General features: G+C 34.4%; 1 protein-coding gene across 7 annotated transcripts in view; it reads left to right on the top strand.

The window, feature by feature from the left end:
* GBE1 (1,4-alpha-glucan branching enzyme 1) overlaps positions 1 to 20,845 on the top strand; it is a 297,233-nt gene that overhangs the window by 106,632 nt on the left and 169,756 nt on the right. For 6 of the 7 annotated variants that reach the window (XM_089910389.1, XM_089910390.1, XM_089910391.1 and 3 more), the window contains exons 3-4: positions 4,311 to 4,426; positions 18,432 to 18,488. In XM_089910389.1, the coding sequence (XP_089766515.1) occupies positions 4,311 to 4,426; positions 18,432 to 18,488 (173 nt within the window). The remainder of the gene's footprint in view (positions 1 to 4,310; positions 4,427 to 18,431; positions 18,489 to 20,845) is intronic. The other variant, XM_089910393.1, reaches the window with a different exon arrangement.

Genomic DNA, 20,845 nt, shown 5'->3' with positions numbered 1-20,845 from the left:
GAGTAATCTGGCTCTAAAGGTTATGCACTTTAGATATATCTAATATGCCTTAGAACCATTTATCATTATTAATGTTACTTTACTTTCAGTTATTTTCAGGAATAAAGTCTCATGACACTTAAGACTTAAATTCCCGGGCTTCCCTAGTGGCACAGTGGTTGAGAGTCCACCTGCTGATGCAGGGGACGCGGGTTAGTGCCCCGGTCCGGGAAGATCCCACATGCCGCGGAGCGGCTGGGCCCATGAGCCATGGCCGCTGAGCCTGCGCGTCCAGAGCCTGTGCTCCGCAACGGGAGAGGCCACAACAGTGAGAGGCCCGCGTACCGCCAAAAAAAAAAAAAAAAATCCCCCAAAATGTATCTTTCATCTCTTATTATTTTTGCCTTCTGTGCTTTTCTAAAAAAAAATTCCATTTAAACACAAAACATTCACTTTTGTTTAATATTTTTACACCAATCATCGGATGTTTAATTTTTATTTACTTATTTTTAATTGTGTACTTCCACAATTAGTTCCCACAGTCATACCTAAATATACCTTAATGGTAGTTCCTTCTTTCTTAACTAAGGACTTAAGTTTATGAGAACAGATCCAAATCCAATGACTTTTCTGACTATTCTGTACCTGGACCTTAGATATCTGTATCCTGTAGAATAAAGCTCATCTTATTAGGTATTTTTAGAAAACAATTTTAGGGATAAACTGGTTTTATTAGAATAAAATCTTTCATATGCGTGCAGTACAGTAGAAGTGGTTAGTTTGGTTGGTGCCCATCTTTCAAATGGAAAGAAGCAATAGTATTTAATAAAAGAGGAAGAGTAAGGAAAATTCAGGGCTGAACACTGATTGAAGAAGGAATCAAGGAGATAAAAGACTAGTGGTGGTGTGGCTGAAGAGGGATTTATGTGGGAGACAGCTGTCCAATGCCAAAATCTCAAGTTGTTTGATGTATGTACACCCCTTGCAAACCTTCCCCTCTCTCTCCCTTATGAAACCTTTAGTATATTCTACCTTGCTTATGATGGTTGGTAGATGGATTTTCTTTGGGAGCATATGTGAAGATGTTCCAAATTTTTCTTTGAAGATTGGAGTTCAGCAAGAAAAATGTATGTGTAGTAGAAGTTAACACCAGGATTTCCATGAAGAGGAGGTGTGCTAATGAAATGAAACTCTTGAAAATGATAGAAAAAACATTTTTTACAGTGTAGGATTAGAAATAATCAGCATGTGTGTTAGTGTCTCTAAGACACTATGAAAGGAGAAATGTGATTCAGTAAAAATATTTTTCTTTATACAAATATTAAAACATTACCTGTTTAAACAGATCTTAAAACTCAAGTGACTGCAAGCTGAAGAACTATTTCAACTGATATTCAAAAACTAATATTCAAAACCACATTTAGTTTTACATTATTGAAAACAGCTTTTAAGTAAATCTGCATAAGAAAATTTCCCATATAATTGAAGTTTCACTTTCAAAGTAACAGTCTTATTTATAGTTGAATGTTTAGAGGATCCTATATTATATATTTTACTCTTAGTTTTGGTGTACTGTTACTCAGTTTAACCTTTTCTGGATGAAATCTGAATGTCATTCTGAACCCTAATTTTCAGTTTGGCATAGGGCAGGGCCTACATTAACCACTCAGTACATATTTAATGAATGAATGAATGAATGAACTAATGAACTGTACCCTTTATTTTCAGATCTAACCAGGAAAAGATCTGCTGCTGGTCTTAATTTTATTGTCTTAAATGATTAGCTTAAAAAGAAATTCAGTAAATGTATAAAGTGTTACACTACCTAGATCCTTATATTTCAAGCTGTTTTCCTTCTCTCTAATTATGCCCTAAATTCTTTGCTTTGGTAAAGGAATGTCACATCATAAACAGGTGAGATGTATTTGATGTTTTAGGGGCAGGAGAATATAGTAACACAGAGCTTGTTGAGCTGTTCCTGAAGATAAAACCGCTTTTAGATATTTTCAGATTGTCTTCTGATGGGGAGTAGAAAAATGTTTAGAAGGGCCTTTATTTACATGTTGTTTCTTACCCCCACTCTACCCATGACATTCAGACTGGCTGAGAGTGAAAAACCTTAAGGCTAATGTGGTGAAAGTATTGGTGTCTAAAAGAAGAAATCAAAGCATAAAACAAGCTTCTTGGTGTTTTTCTTATCTCCTTAATTGAGAATCTAATTTCATAGCACTATAGTGCATAGCATCACAGGGGCTTAAGTTTTTTTTAAACAGTGAAATATTTTAGGCATAAACAAATAGGGGAAAATGTAATAAGCATCTCTGTGTACACCACCTACCTTAAAAAATAAAACATTACAGATATTATTAAAACTTCCTGTGTTCCCTTTCCTCTACCCAGTGGAAATCACAATAGAATTTGATGTTTGTCATTCTTATTTTTCTTTTGATATTTTTACTACATATGTATGTATCAATGTTATATAATACTGTTTTGCATATTTTTTGAACTTTACATTAATGATATTTCTATACACCTTTAAAATGAACTTCAATGTTTTACCTATTCCTATATATTGAATATTTAATCCAGTCAGTTTATAGTGTTATATAACATCCTGTTTAATTACACCATGATGTATTTACCCATTTTGTGGCTGATTTAACTTTCAATGGCTTCCATTTTTTGCTATTGCAAGCAATTCTTCAGTGAACATCTTTGAATATTTTCTTGTGACCATTTGTGAGAATTTCCCTAGGGTATTACCTAGGAGTAGGATTGTTAGACCCCAGAGTTAACATAGCTTCAACTTTGCTATGTAATGCCAAATTGTTTTACCAGTGTGTACCCTCAGCTGCAGTGTTATTTTGTATCCTTGCTGACTACTTGATATTTTCAAACTTTTAGTTTTTGCTAATCCAGTGGGTGGGAAATGACATCTCACTGTTGTTTTAATCTGTGTTTCCTTAATTATGAGTGAGCTTGAGCATCATTATGTATGTTTATTGACCATTCATATATCCTCCCCTGAATATCTTCGTTGATTTTTCTATTGGTCTGTATTTTTTTTCTCATTGATTTATAGATCTTGATATATTTTGGATGCTCTTTCTTGGTATGTTCATTACAAGTGTATTCTCCCAGTTGGTAGCTTGTCTTGTCATTCTGTCTATCTATCTATCTATCTATGTATGAAGGAAGATAAGTCTATAATTTTTGTAGTCAAATTTATCAGGCTTTTCCTTAAGGTTTTGTATGTACGTGTATGTGTGTGTACATGTATGTATTTTGTCTAAAAAACACTTATAAACCCAAGATTATAAACATATTTTCTTCTAAGCATTTTATCATTTTGTCTATCATATTTAAACATTAATCTATGTTCAAATGATTCTTCAGTAATATTATTGGTAGAGATCCATTTCATTTTTTTTTCATAAGGATCACCAATTGTCCCAGCACCACTTATTAAACAGTGTGTCCTTTACTCACTGATTTTTTGTTTGTTTGTTTTGTTTTTGTTTTTGTTTTTGCGGTACGCGGGCCTCTCACTGTTGTGGCCTCTCCCATTGCGGAGCACAAGCTCTGGACGCGCAGGCTCAGCGGCCATGGCTCACGGGCCCAGTCGCTCCGCGGCATGTGGGATCTTCCCGGACCGGGGCACGAACCCGTGTCCCCTGCATCGGCAGGCGGACTCTCAACCACTGTGCCACCAGGGAAGCCCTACTCACTGATTTTTAATGCCACCTCTATTACATGTTAAATTTCTATGTGTCCCTTTTGGCTTTCTTTCAGCATCTGCAGTCCACCTCTCCTTTGCCTCTTGTACTTTATAACCTTCTACCTTTCTTGCTTGAGGTGTTTCTTTAGATTTTAACTCAGTTCTGTCACATACTTGTGGATTTGGGTAATATGATTTTAATAGTTTTTCACCACGTTTTTTCTACCATAACATGTATTTTATCTAGTTGCCTAGAATGCGTTTCTATTTTTTTCATATTATCTCCCTTTGTTGATGGTGTTTCTTAAAAAAGGACCCATCATTCTATTTATTGATAGAAGTAATAGAGTTGAAAGTACAATGGAAAATGTGTTTGTAATCTTTAAAGTTTGCAAAAGGCAAACTTTCAAATATGTTTTTTAAAAAATAAGTTAAGCATAACCTGCTTTTTCTAAATGACTAGTAGAGTATTTTGTTTAGTACCTTAGAAAACAATGTTTTTTAGGCAATTTGATTCTGTATAAGTAGGCAGTGTATTATACTTTGATTGAAATTTATTGAGTATTAGTCCTATAATGCTATTGTTAATTGATCATCTTTATTTTTTCAGATGATTGGAATCCATTTGCATACCCATATAAAAAACTGGATTTTGGAAAATGGGAGCTGTATATCCCACCAAAGCAGAATAGATCTGTCCTAGTACCTCATGGATCCAAATTAAAGGTACTTTCCTCCCTCCTGTTTTCATTTGAACTTACTATTTTCTTTTTGCCCTGTTTGAAAAGTTTGATTTAAACTATTAAAATGTAAACTGATGCATGATAATTATGGGAGAAACAGTGTAAATTTTTAAATAGAGGAAAATTTAAGAGAAGTCATCACAAATTGAAATGTGTTAGACTGGAATTGTTTGGTTGGTAAGGTACTGAACTTACTAGTTGTATTATTATCAACTTTGGAAACCTTATAGAAGGATCACTGAATAACTGCAAAAGTTTAGTCTGGAAAACAGAAAGTTTGATTAAAAAAAAAAATGAAACCTGTCTTCAAGTCAGCCGGGCAGAGAATTTTTACCTGTAGAGACAGACTTGATGCAATTGACTTTGTGATGAGCCACATAAATGTGGGAGGCTGTGTTGGAGACCCATGCCTTTTGGGGATACGATTTTCTTGATCTTTTTCTGCTCTTTGATATCAGGGCTGTTGCTTCTCCTGTTCTCCTTGGATTAGCCTAGGGGCCTGCCTGTCCTCTACTTCCCCTCTGCTTTGGCTGACCATGCAGCTCTGCATTTAGGGTGTGCAGAGCCAACACAGCTGCCCTCTTCTGTCTCCTCAAGGGAGGCTTGAAGGATGGGTCCTAAAGTCTGGATTACCTGTCACAGATTTGATTACATAAAAGGCAATCTAAATCCTTTAACATTTACTTGATTTTAGCCCATGCTCATATAATTATATAATATTTCCATGTCCCTTGTATCTCTTTCCCTTCCTTGGACGTGTGATAGCATTCATAGCATTTTTCATGATAGATTCTGTAACTGAATTATATTTTTATTGGCATTTATTATTTAACAATATTAACCAGAGCTACTTAAAGTATATTTAAAATAAAAAATGTGTTGTATGTTTGTTTTGCAGTTTTTTACAAATAATGAAATTATAAGTGTACCTGACAATACTGAAATATTGCCACACATAATATAGTTACCAGAAGAGCATATTGTCTGGAATAAAGAGACATTTTTATATGGGATAGCAGCCAAGGTTCTCCTAAATCTGAAGTGAAAAGGAGAAAAAGTAGCTACAGTATACAATAAGAGGGATTTAAATTTAATATATATAATACCTTTTCCAAGTCAGTATAAGCTTCACGAGAGCAGGGGCCTTTGCTGTTCTGTTTGCTAATACTGTATGTTTTCAATTCTTAGAAGAGTGCCTGGCACAGCGTAGGCACTCAAAAAATGTTTATTGAATGTTAAAGCCATTTTTAGGCCCAATCTTTGAAGGAATAAACCATAGAGCTTGATTTTTCTATGGTCTGTAAGTCCTGATTTTAGGAAACTGTGAAGCAAGGCTACTATTATAGTACTGATTTCATTGTTGCTTTAGGTCTTTTGGACATTTGTTTTGTTATATTTTGTTTTTAAGAATTGAAATTTCCAGTTTTTTAAAGTGCTGCAGAAATTTTTTTGTCTTCTTAAATTAGAAAATTTTATGGGCTCCAATTACCTACACTTTGCATTAAATGGCGGGTGAATTAATTAATGTTTTACAGTTTTTAAAATTGAAGTATAGTTGATTTACAATATTATATTAGTTTCAGGTGTACAACATAGTGATTCAGCATTTTTATAGATTATATTCCATTTAAGTTTATTACAAAACAATGGCTATATTTCCTTGTGCTATGCAATATATCCTTGTCGCTTATCTATTTTATAAGTAGTATTTTGTATCTCTTAATCCCATACTTCTATTTTCCCCCTCCCTCCTATCCTCTCCCTACTGGTAACCACTAGTTTGTTCTCTATATCCACGAGTCTCTTTCTGTTTTGTTATATACAGTGAATGAATTAATTTTCATGTGTTGTTTTTATACATTGGGAAAAAATGATTACTAGGAATGAATGCTTATTAACATACAGTTAATAATTATAGGCATTTTCCTCTCCCATCCAACTCTAAAACTTTTATATTTTCTCCTATGGTCTGAATGTTTGTGTCCTCCCCCCAAATCATATGTTGAGATACTAATTCCTGATGTGATGGTACTAGTACATAGGGCTTTGAGAGGTGCATAAATCATGAGCGCATAGCCCTTCAAATAGGATTAGTGGCCTTAAAAAAGAAACTCCAGAGAGATCCCTAGCCCCTTTCACCACATGAAGATACAACAAGAACTCTGCATCCTGGAGAAGAGCCCACACCAGACCATGCTGGCCGCTGATCTTGAACTTCCACCTTCCAGAACTGTGAGAAATCAACTTCTGTTGTTTGTAAGCCACTCAGTCCCTGATATTTTGTTATAGCAACCCAAATGGACTAAGGTGCTTTCAACACTATGCTATGTACTATACTATGCTTTTTTCATAAATTCATTTGACCTGGATGAAATGAAATAATAAAAAAAAATTTTTAAAGCATCTTTTACCTTTTTACTTAAAAAAAAATCTATAACAGTAAACATTCAAAAAATATCAATCAACTGTTGTGTAATCTTTCTTCATTATTCTCTAAAGATTCCAGTGAGGATAAATTTACTGGAAATTTAGGCCCAAAGTATCACTCATAGTGTTTAGATGTTTCAAATTTTGAGGAAACATTTAGATGCTATTATAATGTCAATATGGTGATATAATTAGTTTTTCACTTATGGGAAATGAATTATCAGATTTTCTTTGGGGGGGCTGGGATTAAATTCTCTATTAAAAATCAACTAACTTAAGGTTTTTGGCCTTTCAATCTGAAATTGTCCCTAGGTAGTCTACCTTGATAATTAAAAATCTTGTCTTAAATTGAACTTGAAAACTTATTTCATCCCACAAGGGATTGACCTTTATAACTCACTTGTGGATGTTTCTCTTACGAATTATCTGGTAACCATTCTCAAAAAAGAATATTACCTACCATTGAAATAATAGCTTTATTTTCTTTGCAAAATACCTGGTCTTTTCAATTGAACACTTTGGAAGAAGATAGCCCATTGCTTATATGGTCACGTAAATGTCTCCTTTCCATGTTTTTAAGTGAGTTTAACTAAACAAAATATTTAAAAAGTAAAGTAATAAGGTGAGGAGGTCAGTGAAAGACCCCACGTCAGGAAAAGTGAGAGGTCGGGGAAAGTGACCTTGAAAGGTGGGTTGGGGGCAAACTGAAGAATTCCTTTCTTTTCTTCTGATTTCCATTTTCTTCTTTTTTTAAAAAACCATTCCTATTAATATCCATATGACTAGCAATGGCAATTAAAATTGTCTTCTTTTAAGTGTTTAGGATGTTTATGTACTTTAACTTTTCCTTGCCACATCAGCAACAAAATGGACTAGGATAAAGGTTTTTTGATACCAGACTTTTAGCCTTTTTGAAGGATCATGTATTAATCATCTAGAGCTACAATAACAAAATACCGTACTGTGGGTGGCTTAAACGACAGAAATTTAATTTCTCACAGTTCTGGAGGCTGGAAGTCTGAGATCAGCCAGCATGGTTGAGTTCCAGTGAGTTCTTTTCCTCGCTTACAGATGGCACTCACATGGCACTAATCTTATCAACAGGCCCCATGTTCATGACCTCATTTAAACCTAATTATCTCCCAAATGTCCTGTCTCCAACTACCATCACAGTGGGGTTAGGGCTTCAACATATGAACTTGGTGGGGGGCACAGTTTGGTTCAGAGCAGATCATATTGCTTTCTGAATTATATTTAGATGTTATACAATTGATTGGTAGAAAAGGGTCATGGAACTTAATACCTACATTTGCAGTTTTCTCAGATGAGACACATGAAAGAAATTAGAGATTATTTTACATTCATATTTAATTTAATCCTCACGGTAACACTGTGAGATAAAATACTGTTATTATATATTCATTTCATAGATGAGTACACTGACATTTAGAGAGGTTAAGTAGATGGTATTGCCTGGACTTGAATTCAGGCTTGTCTAATAGCAAAGTCCATGGTCCTAACCATTGTGCTACACTGCTGGTCAAGCTAAGGGTTCATAGAGAGAAAAACGAAAAAAAAAAGTGATACAGAGGAAGTAGAACTTGAGCCTTGTCTCAGGTCTAACTAATTATTTTATACCATAATTGCTTTTGCTTTTTTGTGTGGGGACTATTGTCTCCATTTTTCAGTGTGCTGAGTATTGAAGTGACCTTCCCTGAGAATAGAAGGGAGATAGAAAGTTTGTGGAAAGAGTTTGCGTTTTAGAGAATAAGAGATCAGATTGATTAAATAAAGTGAAACTAGTTATTGAGGGCTAGAATGAGATTGCTAGGCAGAAGGATGCCACTGGGCAGGGATGTGGCATGTTGAAAAATTAGTATCTGCATATTTGCTTAAAAGGTTAATCTCATAAGCACTTCATCCTTTATTTCTGGACTATTTTCTTATGTCATTTCTTCATCTATTTCCTTCTCTCCACATTTTCTGTTAACTGTTTTAGGATATTCTAGTATTTGGATATTGAATCTCCTAGATTTTCTTATCTTTTTGTCAAGTTCCCCATCATTTTGACTTTCTGTTCCATTTTGAGAAGTTATCTTCCAACTGTATTATTTTAGTAATCACATTAAAAACATTTCTAATAAAATGCCTGTGTTGTCTACCTTTTGTGTAGATTCTGTCATTGTTAAATATTCAAAGATAGTTCTATCTTTTTGAATTATTATAGATGTTTTATTTTTTCTCCAAGTTTTCTTCTTGTTCCCCCACCCCCTCACTGTTTCTTTCAGATTTTCTTTTCCTGTGTGTTTTTGTTTGTTTTTTAGTCCCTTGTCTTTTGTGTTTTAGGCTGTCTTGAAATGCCTGGTGATCCATGATAATATCATTTTAGAATGAGTTAGGAAAAGACAATTGAAAATTCTGTTTTTGGTGTGCTTTGTTCCTGGTGATCTTCACTGTTGGGTAGTCAGAAAGTGAGATAGCCTTTATATTGATGGAAAGAAGTGAAAGTTTTTCTCTGGGGTCATTTAGTTTTTACAGAGGTGAATCTTGCAGTCTCTTACAAGGGATGGGTGTAAAGGGTACGGAGTGGAGGAAGTTTTATGTGGCTACTGGCATCCTTGCATAAGGACAGGGAAAGTAGATAAGGGTCCCAACTTTCAGTAAGACTGAATCCCCCTATTTTTAACCATATGATTCACACCTGCCATTTGCTATGCTCATTGTCTCTGAACTTGGAGCCTTCCTAGTTCAGTGTTTTTCAGAGAGTGAACCTCTGATCTCCCATTTGAGGGGTGAGAGGTGGCATTTTGGAGGAATACACGTTTATCTGTATGGGTTAGGGAAAGGCTCTGCTGAAGAGCCTACAGTGCCCTTGTTTAACACTGCATCTTACCTTCTGCCATAGTACTAGAAGCCTCCAGATGCTGAGTTTCCTAGGGCTTCTGTGAAGCAAACTGACCACCTCTCTTCAGGTTCTTCCTCTGCAACAGCAGATTTTAATTTTTTCCCGTCTACTTAGTTCCTTACCACTCCAACTACTTTCTAACTTACAAAAATTTGTTGAAATTTCTGTTCTCTTGTTGCCTCCTTTTCTGTCTTTCTCTGTTAATACTTTTTGTATTCCTTTGCTGTTATTTATTTTAACAGAAGTTTGGTAGGTTTGTTATTTTGATTATACTTCTTAAACCCCCGTATTTAAAAGAAAGAAGAAAAAAATACATCTTCCAGATAGAAGAATATTTTATAATTCTGGGGCCTCATTTGAGTATTACATTCTTATTGTATGCCATGATTATAGAATTTTGGTCAGACTGATTATTTCTAGCTTGTGGTGTCTTTACATATTATTATATGTGATAAAGATTTTCTTCTCTATGACCCACAGAAAATCCTTTACTCACTTCACTTGTTACCTGGTTCAACTTAATCAACCTTTAAGACCCTGAAACATCTAATTGTGGGAGAATGTGTAAGTCGAATTAGATGCACTTTCCTTTACCACAGAGCTTATAATTCTGTGTTTGCAAAATACACCATGAATGTTAATGAACCTAAATAACGTACTAGGAAATAGTCTTCCTCTGTAGATGAGAATAAAGGCTTTTTAATTGATTCATTTTTCTTTTGTTTTTTTCTGAAGCTCTCTAGAATGTTGGCAGGAAACACAAAATAAATCTGTAGATTTCCAAAGCAGTCTTTTTACCAATATTTAGCATAACTCTGTTTGCCTAGAGGGTCGGTGAGGTAGAAAGTGTGAGTGTTTCCTTCTATTTTGAGCATGCTCCACATTAATTTATCAGATTTTACTATTTTTTTCTTAATATCTTAGTTAGCACATATTTACTTTTATATTTTCTGCACTCGACATATTGCACTGTTTTCCCTGGATGTATGTGAAGAAATAAAAAACAAAATGCCTGCACTTTGAATTTATTGCCCACTTGGAGAAAACTCACCATAAACAAATGAGTCACTTGAGCATTCTGTGGCTGGTAAGGGAGTAGAGGAAGAAGCTTATTTATTTTTGAGAGGTTTATAACAGGAAAGTAAGAATAAGTAAATAGAATATGTGGTTGTTTCTTTTTTATATTTGTTAGTTCCTTTCATTTTTGGTTAAATATTAATGGGGCTAAGAGGGGACCCAAGAAAGAAGATGACAGGGAGAGAGGACAAGGATTAGAGATAGATTCTTAGGAAACTGGAAAGATGGAAAAGAATAAAGGTCACAGGTTGAATAGTTAGTTAGGGAATGATTATGGAAAGAGATGCATTTTAAGCTTGGTCTTGAAGGAGTTAATGGATTAGATTAATGAATAGGTTGTCGGGGGTCTATTAGAGAATAAAAGAAAATAAAGTTAAGCAAGATTATACAGGAATTAACCAACTCTATATGAGAGACAGTGGTCAGTTTGACTTGTATTGACTTATGAAGATGTCACATGTGTAAGGAGACTAAATGGAATAATGAATCTATTTTAGGAAATTTTACTCTAAGAGCGTGCAGGGTCCTACAATTGCTAAATTTTGACAGAGATTATTTTTTGCTTTTTCTTAAATCCTACATTTCTTACTTTAAGAAAAACCTCAATAATTTAAAAAAATGAACAATTTATTCTTTAACCTGTGGTGTTTTTTGACCCTTAATGATCTCATTTTTTTTTCCTCAGAAATGTTCATTCTCTCTCTTCTAGAGCATATAAAAATGCTGAAGTAATCTTATTATCAATGAACAAAAATTAGTCACTGTTAATGGATCCTGAATGTTCTTTCTTTTTCTTTTATGTCATAAAGATTCCTAGAAAGAAGAACTTTACTATCATGTACATCTTCTCTTTCTATATCCTCACTTCCAATTCATTGTTTTCTATCCTCTCCTACTCTGATTTAATAAAAAATAAAGTAAAATGGTCCAAGTAGCTGGATGATGATAATTTAAATTTAAGACCTATGAATGAAGCAATATAAATCTCATTTACCATTATGAATCATTTGAACCACATATTCACATTAGTATTTCATATAAATTTATAGATGATTTCTACTGTGTCATGGCCTGTGATAGGATCTGAATCTTCTGCAGTTCCTGAGTGATCATTTCTAGTTATGTCATGGGTAAAATACATTCTTTTGCTGCGTACCACCTGCCAACTCAAACTTGTCATAAATCATTGCTTTGCAGCTTACTTGTTAATACTTTCTTTTCTTATGGCACATCCTGTAGAAATTCTTTTAGTGATGACTTGAGATCTTATGGATTTGTCTAGGATTTTATATTTCTGGTTTTGTTTTATATCCAGTGTTGCTGATAAAATCCTGATAATTTGATTTTTATTCCTTTGTATGTAATCAGCCCTTTCTCCTGGTAGTCACTTGGATTTCCTCTTTATCCTTCATGTTCTAAAAATTTCACTATTCGCTGTCCTAATACAGGATTTCATTCATTACTCTTTTCTTGAAATGGTCTTACCCTCATAAATCATCTTCTCCTTGGTTCTCATTTTTCCCCCATCCATTTTCATATTAGAGCCATAGTCATCATTCTAAAATTTGAAATCTTCTCATGTTATCCTTCTGACTATAAACCTTTGTGATAAACTCTCCCCACACCTGATTTGGTTATAGACAAGGTTTTCAAACTGTGTGACAAGAAGCTGACCAGGTCAGTTTTCAGATTCTCCAGCACTCACCTGAAATAAGGAGATTCATTTTCTGTTTTATAGTTGGGCTCCCATGTATGTTTATGTCTAAATAATGATTTCTTTGTTTTAAAAGAATTGAACAACAATGACCTCTAGGCTGAATTCCATACTCCTTAGCTTACCATACAAAGCCCTCCATGCCCTGGCCATTGGGTTCCTCTCCAGCTTTGTCTTTATCCTTGTCTTAGCCTGTTTGGGCTGCTATAATAAAGTACCATAGCCTAGGCGCCTTATGAACAACAGAAATGTATTTCTCCCAGTTCTGGAGGCTGGAAGTATGAGGTCAGAGTGCCAGCCTGGTAGAATTCTAGTGAGGGCTCTTTTCTGACTTCCAGCTTCTCATTGGTAATGTCTCTTCACATGGTGGAGAGCAGAGAGAGGAAGCAAACTCTCTAGTGACTTTAATAATGGCACTAATTCCATTCCTGTGAGCTCCACCCTCTTGATCTCATTCTGATGCTAATTACCTCCCAAAGGCCCTACCTCCTAGTACTATTACACTGGGGGGGGTTGGGTTTCAACATATAAATTTTGCAGGGGACACAAACATTCAGTCCATAACAATAAGGTATACTGTCCATACTGAATTACTTGCTGTTGCTTAAATGCTGTTCTGGTCATCTCTCAGCAAATGCAAAGACAGCATCCCTTTTATGTGGAATGGCTTTCCCCTATTTTAGTAAGCTGACAAACTCCTAGTCTTTGATATAGAGTTTATATGCCATTTATTTTTGGTGAAGTTTTTCATAATCCCGAATGCCACTTTCTACTTACCAAATATCCCTTCTGCCATAAGCCTCTCTAGAGCCTGTTTCCACTATACTCACTGTGATGATATGTACTTTTAGAGTGTGAACTTTTTGAGGACAGGGTCAGTGTCTTGGTCATCTTTGTGTCTCTGGAACCTAGTAATATCTGATTCATAGAAGCTATTCAATAAATGTTTATTGACTGCATGGATGAAAGGGTTAGGAATCATTAGGTAAGTACACTTGCTACTGTTGGAAATATTTTTGCATAGGCACGTTATACAGAAAATGAAAGAAATTTATAAAGTGTGTTTCAGTAATTTTAAATTTTCTATAAGTTTAGGCATCTTCAGCCTGTAGAATTGCTGTTTATAGGAGGAATGCTGTTGATACCAGGGTTAAAGACAAGCAAACAAAATAACTGAAGTAAGCAAATATTGGTCTGGAAATCACAGTTTGTTTTAATGAGTCTTTAGCATTTTCTATGTTACTTTTAAAACAAAGATTCTTGTGAGTCACTGTTTAGAGAACTTAATATTAGAAAAAAAGTATGCCTTTCTCCTGAAGAATTGAAATGCTTATTTTCATCTTATGGTTCCCCCCCACCTCTTTCTGTTGTCTGTCAGAAGACTTAAAACTTAAGTGAATTGTACACTTGCAATAACCATCCAGCTCCAGTCCTAGACCATGATCTTGTCTCCTTGCCCTCCAGCCCTTCTCTCCTTCTGACCACTTTCATTGTAACTGCTGATTTTTTCTTCTCATTTTATTTTTAAGTATATTATATTTTAAAATTGTGAGTAGTCTTTTTTTCTTTTTTTGGAAGTAAGAAGAATATAAATTAAATGTACATAAATCTGTGAATAAGGACAGGGAATTATTTCAAATCAGGATTCAAATCTGTTTTAATATTTCTTTAAATCACCTATGAATAAATGGACAATGCCTAATTCTTTTTCCTTATATAGTTCAGAACCAGTTAGTTAGGAGGCTACAGAATGGATTTACTATGGGATGTGCCAGAGGTCAGAGTGTTTAGGCGTTTAGATGAGTACTATGAAGAGAGAAAAGTCCACTTATGGGATGATGTCACTCTTACCCCAAATAAATAACTAGATGTTACTTCTCTCTGCATAAAGCACATATCATCTCTGTTTTAGACTTTTTCCTCATGGAAAGCTTTCTCTAACTTTGAAGAATATTTGCTTTTGACACAATGAAATAGAAATCTGGGATGCACTGTTGCTGTTATGACTGTTTTATTTAAGGCACAATAGATTATGGTGAAAGAAAAAATAGTTCAAATGTCTCTTTCACATATGTAGATGAAAACTTATTACACCTTGCATATATTAAGCCTGATTTCCTAGTTTTCCATGGTAGGGCTCAGGATTAGGAGCTGCTTGGATTATGTAGTTTTGTTTTCCCTTTTCATTTTCATCTAAAGCCCTGCAGAGAATAGGAGATTGTTGGTGAGATATCAATGGCAGTATAGGGATTGCTTTCCGGAGTCATTATGAATTAAGAGCTAATGGATAGCTTTCTTTAATAGCTCGTTTATAATTGAGTACAGATAGATGAAAATCAAACACAAAGGGAACTCAATTTTATCATTAATTTTGACTTTGTTTAACGGATGATTTCTGGGCACCACAGCAGCCTTCCTAATTTGTCTGTGTATGATGAAGAAACTAATCATACACAGCTCAGAGAACAAATAACATACGTTTCCCAAAGAGGTCACCTTCAGAGACAAGTACAAGGGAAAAAAACCCCACAAACCTGTTGATTTCTTTCTTTTCTCCTATGTTTTTTCTCTGTTTACCTTCTTTTAAAAATGCAGTACATAAAATAATTTCATAATTTAAAATATGCAGTGATTGACTATCCAGAAGTTATAGCCTAAACTAGGCTATAAATATAATCTGGTTTGTTCCTTGTAAAAGGCTTCCTTTCTTTCTTTCCTTTATCGGATAGCCCTTACTATGCACCAGTTACTATTTTAAATATTACAAATATTAATTTATTTAGCCCTCGTAACAGCCCTATTGGGAAAGTCCTATTATCAATCATCCCCACTTTTTTCAGATGAGGAACTGAGGCACAGAGAGATGACATAATTTGCTCAAAGTCACATAGCTAGCTGATATCTGGCAGAGCTGGGATTCAAACCCAGGAAATCTGGCTATAGAGGTTGTGTTCTTAACATTATGTTATGTTGCTATAATATATTAGTTTAATTACAGCTCCTGTGATTTCTTGATAACTGTTTAAAAACACCACCAAGCATAGCCTTTGGTTAAAATGATAAACCTTTGCAAATCCTAATATGTTTTTTTAGAATACATGTTTTCCTATGAGCAAGTAGCAAATACAGTAATGCATTTGGGAGCACACAGAAACGAATTTGACATTGTTTAATTTTTAGGAATATTCAATAGAACATATGCTATACGTAATATATATATTTAAGTATACACAAACACATTTGTACACACATGCACACGTGTATATTTTATTGTATACATGTATATATATTTTATTTTGTTAAGGACCAAAATAACAGTGTTTGAATAAAGATAGATGATTGTTTCTCTTTGAAGTAAAAGTCTAAGTCAGTAGGTGCTTTGTGGACAGGCTGCTTCTGCTACATGTGTATGTTCAGACCAGGTTCCTTACATCCCATTGGTCTTCTATCTCCAAGTATGTTATCTATATGATAAACAACACTCACCATCTCTCTGTGTTTCTTGCAGAAAGAGGAAAACAAGGTCAAGGCATTCTCTTTTAAGGATGTGAACACATCATTTATATATACATCCTTTTGGCCAGATCTTTGTTACATTGGCTATCCTAGCTGCAAGGAATGTTGAGAAATGTGGCTTTAGCTTTGGGGCCATTTGTCCAGCTAAAATTCAGCAGGTTCTGTCTTATTTAAAGGAAAATAGAGGGTTGATTTTGGAATACAATTAGCATTTACTGCTATAGCCATTTAAAAGCAACTTTTTAAGGAAGAATTAACCTTGTGCTAGAAACTCATTTTTTTTATACTTCTCAGAACAACTGTAAGTAATGTATCCTTTTTTAAATTTGTTATGCTATAGAAACACATTGTTTTAAAACTTTTATGATTTAATTCATTATAACACAAAAAGTGTGGTGTTCTTAATAATAAAAGAAAGAAAATTTGGAGGATATAGCTGATAATAATATACACTCAAGGATATAACTAGTATTATTCATAGAGTGCAATCATAATGGTATGCTTTTAGATCATTGCAAACACCAACATTAAACAAATAAAATGAAAGTAAAATCCTAAAGCAATCTGGATTTTATTAGATATTATGTGAGGCTTAAAATTTTGCCATTTTTGGAAGGATGACCAAATTATCATGAAGTGCCAGTCCCACTTTTAATGCTATTTTTAGTTTGACAACAATTTCTGCACAAAATAAGAGTAGGATTTTAATGAAAACACTGCATGTAAATATAGCAGTGTGAGATGTAAAAGCATACTGAGCAGAATCAGCAACTGACAGCAACTAGGCTCTAACCTGGTTTTCTTGAATAGCACAATTGAGAATGTAAACCAACCACCTCTGTGACGGACAATTCATAGGACAGCTGGATGGGTACTGTTGAGATACCTAAATTTAAATTAGGGTTCAAGAAGAATGATTTCCCTTCCCTTCTTAAAAATGCTAAATTAGTATTGGCTCTAATCATTTATTTTTTGTGTTGGTGGCGAGCATTTTTGAATACGCATACTTAAATCTTCACTCTTTTTAAAAAAATGTTCTGTAGGAACATCAGATAAGAAGGAAAGGGTGTGAGCCAGCATTTATGTGTAAAGTTGTAATAATTAATGAAAGTGATTTTCAAGATATTTTACACAGTATTAGAAGAGCTTTAGAAAGAAGACTGCTTTTTAAAACTAGTAAGTTGGTTAAACATTTTAAGTGCAACCATTAGTAAATGGAATCTTATTAAAATAATTATATTCTCAAAATCTATCTTTTCTAAAAGATATTTTAGGATAAAATTATTAAATATGCGGAGGACAGAAGCACCTTAAAATGTTTCAGTTATATCCTTGAGAGAATATTTTAAACAAAAATACTTTTGGTAATTTTCATATCCTCGTAGGAGACCCGTCAGCATGCTGGTTTTGGCCTCTCTGTTCCTTTACCTCCTCTGCTCTAGGGATCTTACCCTTCTCCCAACTCAGTTTCACTAAGTTGCGTGATCCACAGCCATCCACTGTGGTGATCATACTGTAGATTTTGCCTTTATTCATAAACCCTTCATTCCCCATGTTTTTGGACTTGCATGTCCAAAAAACTCTGTGTAGCAGTATCCCGAAGCACTGGTTCTCAAACTTTAGCTCGCATCAGAAACACCTGCCAGCCTTGTTAAAAGACACACCCCAGAGTGTCTGATCCAGTAGGTCTGGGATGAGTTTGAAATTTTGAATTTTCACAAGTTCCCAGATGATGCCAGTGTTGCTGGTTCAGGGACTATAATTTGAGAACAGTTCAGAGGACTCTGTTACTGCTTAGTACGTCCATTAGTTGATAATGCTTTAAAAAACAAAACTGTGTCCTCAAATCTTGTTTCTTTTTCTTTTCTTTCCTTGTTTTGTTTTGTTTTGTTTTAATTTGTAGATCTTGAGGAAGTCCCTTGCAAGAACATGTTTGTTTTATTTTGACTAGTTGTATACAGCTGTTTTAATTCTAACAAGGAAGAATATGGGCCAGGTGCAATAAAGGGGTACTTGAACAAGACTTTATATTTTACTTTGCTGAGCAGAGAAATAAGTCGTGGAGACCTTTCTCAGCCCTTCTACCCCAATACAAGATTAGGATATATGAATTCATGTAGTCACTTTATATTAAGTCAGTTCTAGGAGTCCTGCTACAGCAATTTTCTTAGATGCAAAGCATTGGAGATGAAGTTGGAATAACCATGCCAATGTTTACTAATTTTATTTTTAATTTTTTTTAACTTTTTATTTTATATTGGAGTATAGCCAATTAACAATGTTGTGATAGTTTCAGGTGCACAGCAAAGCGACTCAACCATACATATACATGTATCCATTCTCCCCCAGACTCCCCTCCCATCCAGGCTACCACATAACATTGAGCAGAGTTCCCTGTGCTATACGGTAAGTTCTTGTTTGTTATACTTTTTAAATATAGCAGTGAGTACATGTCGATCCCCACTCCCTAACTATCCCTTCCCTCCACCCTTCCCCACAGCCCCCACCACTGGTAACCACAAGTTCATTCTCTAAGTCTGTGAGTCTGTTTCTGTTTTGTAAATACGTTCATTTGTATCATTTCTTTTTAGATCTGCGTATAAGTGTTATCATGCGATATCTCTCTTTGTCTGACTTACTTCACTCAGTATGACAATCTCTAGGTCCATCCATGTTGCTGCAGATGGCATTATTTCATTCTTTTTTATGGCTAAGTAATATTCTATTGTATATATGTACCACATCTTCTTTACATACTCCTCTGTCAATGGACATTTAGGTTGCTTCCATGTCTTGGCTATTGTAAATGTTTACAAATTTTAGAGTCCATCTACTAACTTGTTAGCTGGGTGTCATGAAAAATTATTTTGTATAGTGAGTTGGATAAAAAAGACTTTGGAATGTATAAGTTCATTATATGCCATTTATGGCTTTGAGTAAGTTACATAGCTGAGCCTTTTGACTATCCCCCAGTCTGTATTAAAAAAAAAAAAATCTAATACATTTCAAAAAATTTCAAAGAAAGAGTACTCAAATAGATTTCAACTTTCTGATTTTTCATATTTACAATAAATAAGAAATATAATGATTGTTTTTATTCTCTCACAGTACATATTTCGTTATTTAAATTTTTGTTCTCTCATAATACATCTGATAGAACAAACCTCCTTTGAGTGTACCACCCAATAACACTATTCAGTGCAGTACCATGTCTCACTTGAATATCTAATATGTACTTGATACCACGTAACGTTACTTCTGTGCACTCTGCCTATTAGATGGCTTTGACATTATGTTGGTGCCGATACTACTTATATTTCAGAGGATATGTATCTCTATGTTCCCTTGACTGGTGATAATAGCATAATAAATACAAGCATGGACTCCAACCAGACTACCTGTGTTCACTTGCTGTTTCCAACACCTGCTAATGGTGTGAACTTTGGCTAATCATTCTCTTACCTCAGTAGCTTCTTCTAAACTGGGAATAATAATCATACTTAACCCCTAGAATTGATGGGAGGGTAAAAGCACTCACAACAATGCCTGGTACTTAGTTAATGCTCTGTAATCTCAACTATTTTCTTTTCCATGCATATGTGCAAAGGCCATGTTTATTTAGCCTTTAATTCTCACATCTTTGTAGACTTCGTGAGCACAGGCCAAATATTTTATAAATTTGCATAATAAGCCAGTATCTGATGAGTCTGTAAATCAGCATTATCTCCCTCTCTACAAAATGCTCTGTTTCCTGAGATTCAGCTGGTGTGTTCATGGGATTACTCCACCAATGTCTGAAAATTCACTAGAGTGTTTATAGAAAGTGTGTGCTTTGCCCAGCACTTATTTATGTAAAGAATTTTATGTGCTTTTGAACATTCATTTTCTTAACTCAAAGTTTACATTTTAAGAATCTTGGAACTATGTATAAAATCTCTGTACAACATTAAAAGAAATCTTAATGAAATGTTATGAGAGAGATCAAGGAGATTGTCAGCCAAAATGAAACTACCACAGTGAAGATGGATAGAGAATCCTTAATGAAGAAAGGAACTGTTGGAAATAAGAAAAGCTAGTTGTTTTGAGACTAATCAAATACAAGGACTATCTGTGAATAATCAATAAGATCTAATCAATGTGAAAAACATATATCATAGGAAACATATTAAACTGTGAGCACCGGAATGAACTTAGATACTGTTCTCATATTTTACACGTTTTTGTCCATCCGTTAACCAAGTGAGTCTTTCATATTTTGGTGAACACAATTCCCATAGTCTTTTCAGTGAACTCCAGCAAGTCACAGGAACAAATTTGGCTGTTTCTGCTTATAACTCTTGAAGTTTGTCAACCATATATAGACTTACCACTTAGTACACTTATTTTGTGTTTCATGTAATTGCTCAAACACACTACACTGAAATTTTCCTAAAACATATTTTAATTTATCATAATTTATAAGTAATATACAGATAAAACAGATTTCTTAGGCTAATGGGTAATGGGAATGTATTCTGAAAGAGAGATTCCTTTGCAAAAGGATCCATACCCTTAATATGTTTTAGCCTTATTACAGGGTAATTCACATTCATAAATTGTATACTACCAAGCAAATATTTGCTTTTCTTAGACTAAGTGTTTTATATTGTTTATAAATGATCCTTCCTTATTTATGAAGAGAGAGCTTCTACTAGACTTACTTGAAGGATAATAATTTAAATTACACTAAACTTTGAAGGTAACAAATATTTGAAATTAAGGAC

Source organism: Delphinapterus leucas, chromosome 4 (assembly GCF_059928025.1).
Source record: "Delphinapterus leucas isolate spDelLeu-1000000601 "Yukka" chromosome 4, BTC_Dleu_Yukka2, whole genome shotgun sequence".
NCBI classification, from domain to species: domain Eukaryota; kingdom Metazoa; phylum Chordata; class Mammalia; order Artiodactyla; family Monodontidae; genus Delphinapterus; species Delphinapterus leucas.
Note: the sequence above shows the minus strand (reverse complement) of the source record. Positions and strands in the feature narration are given on the sequence as shown.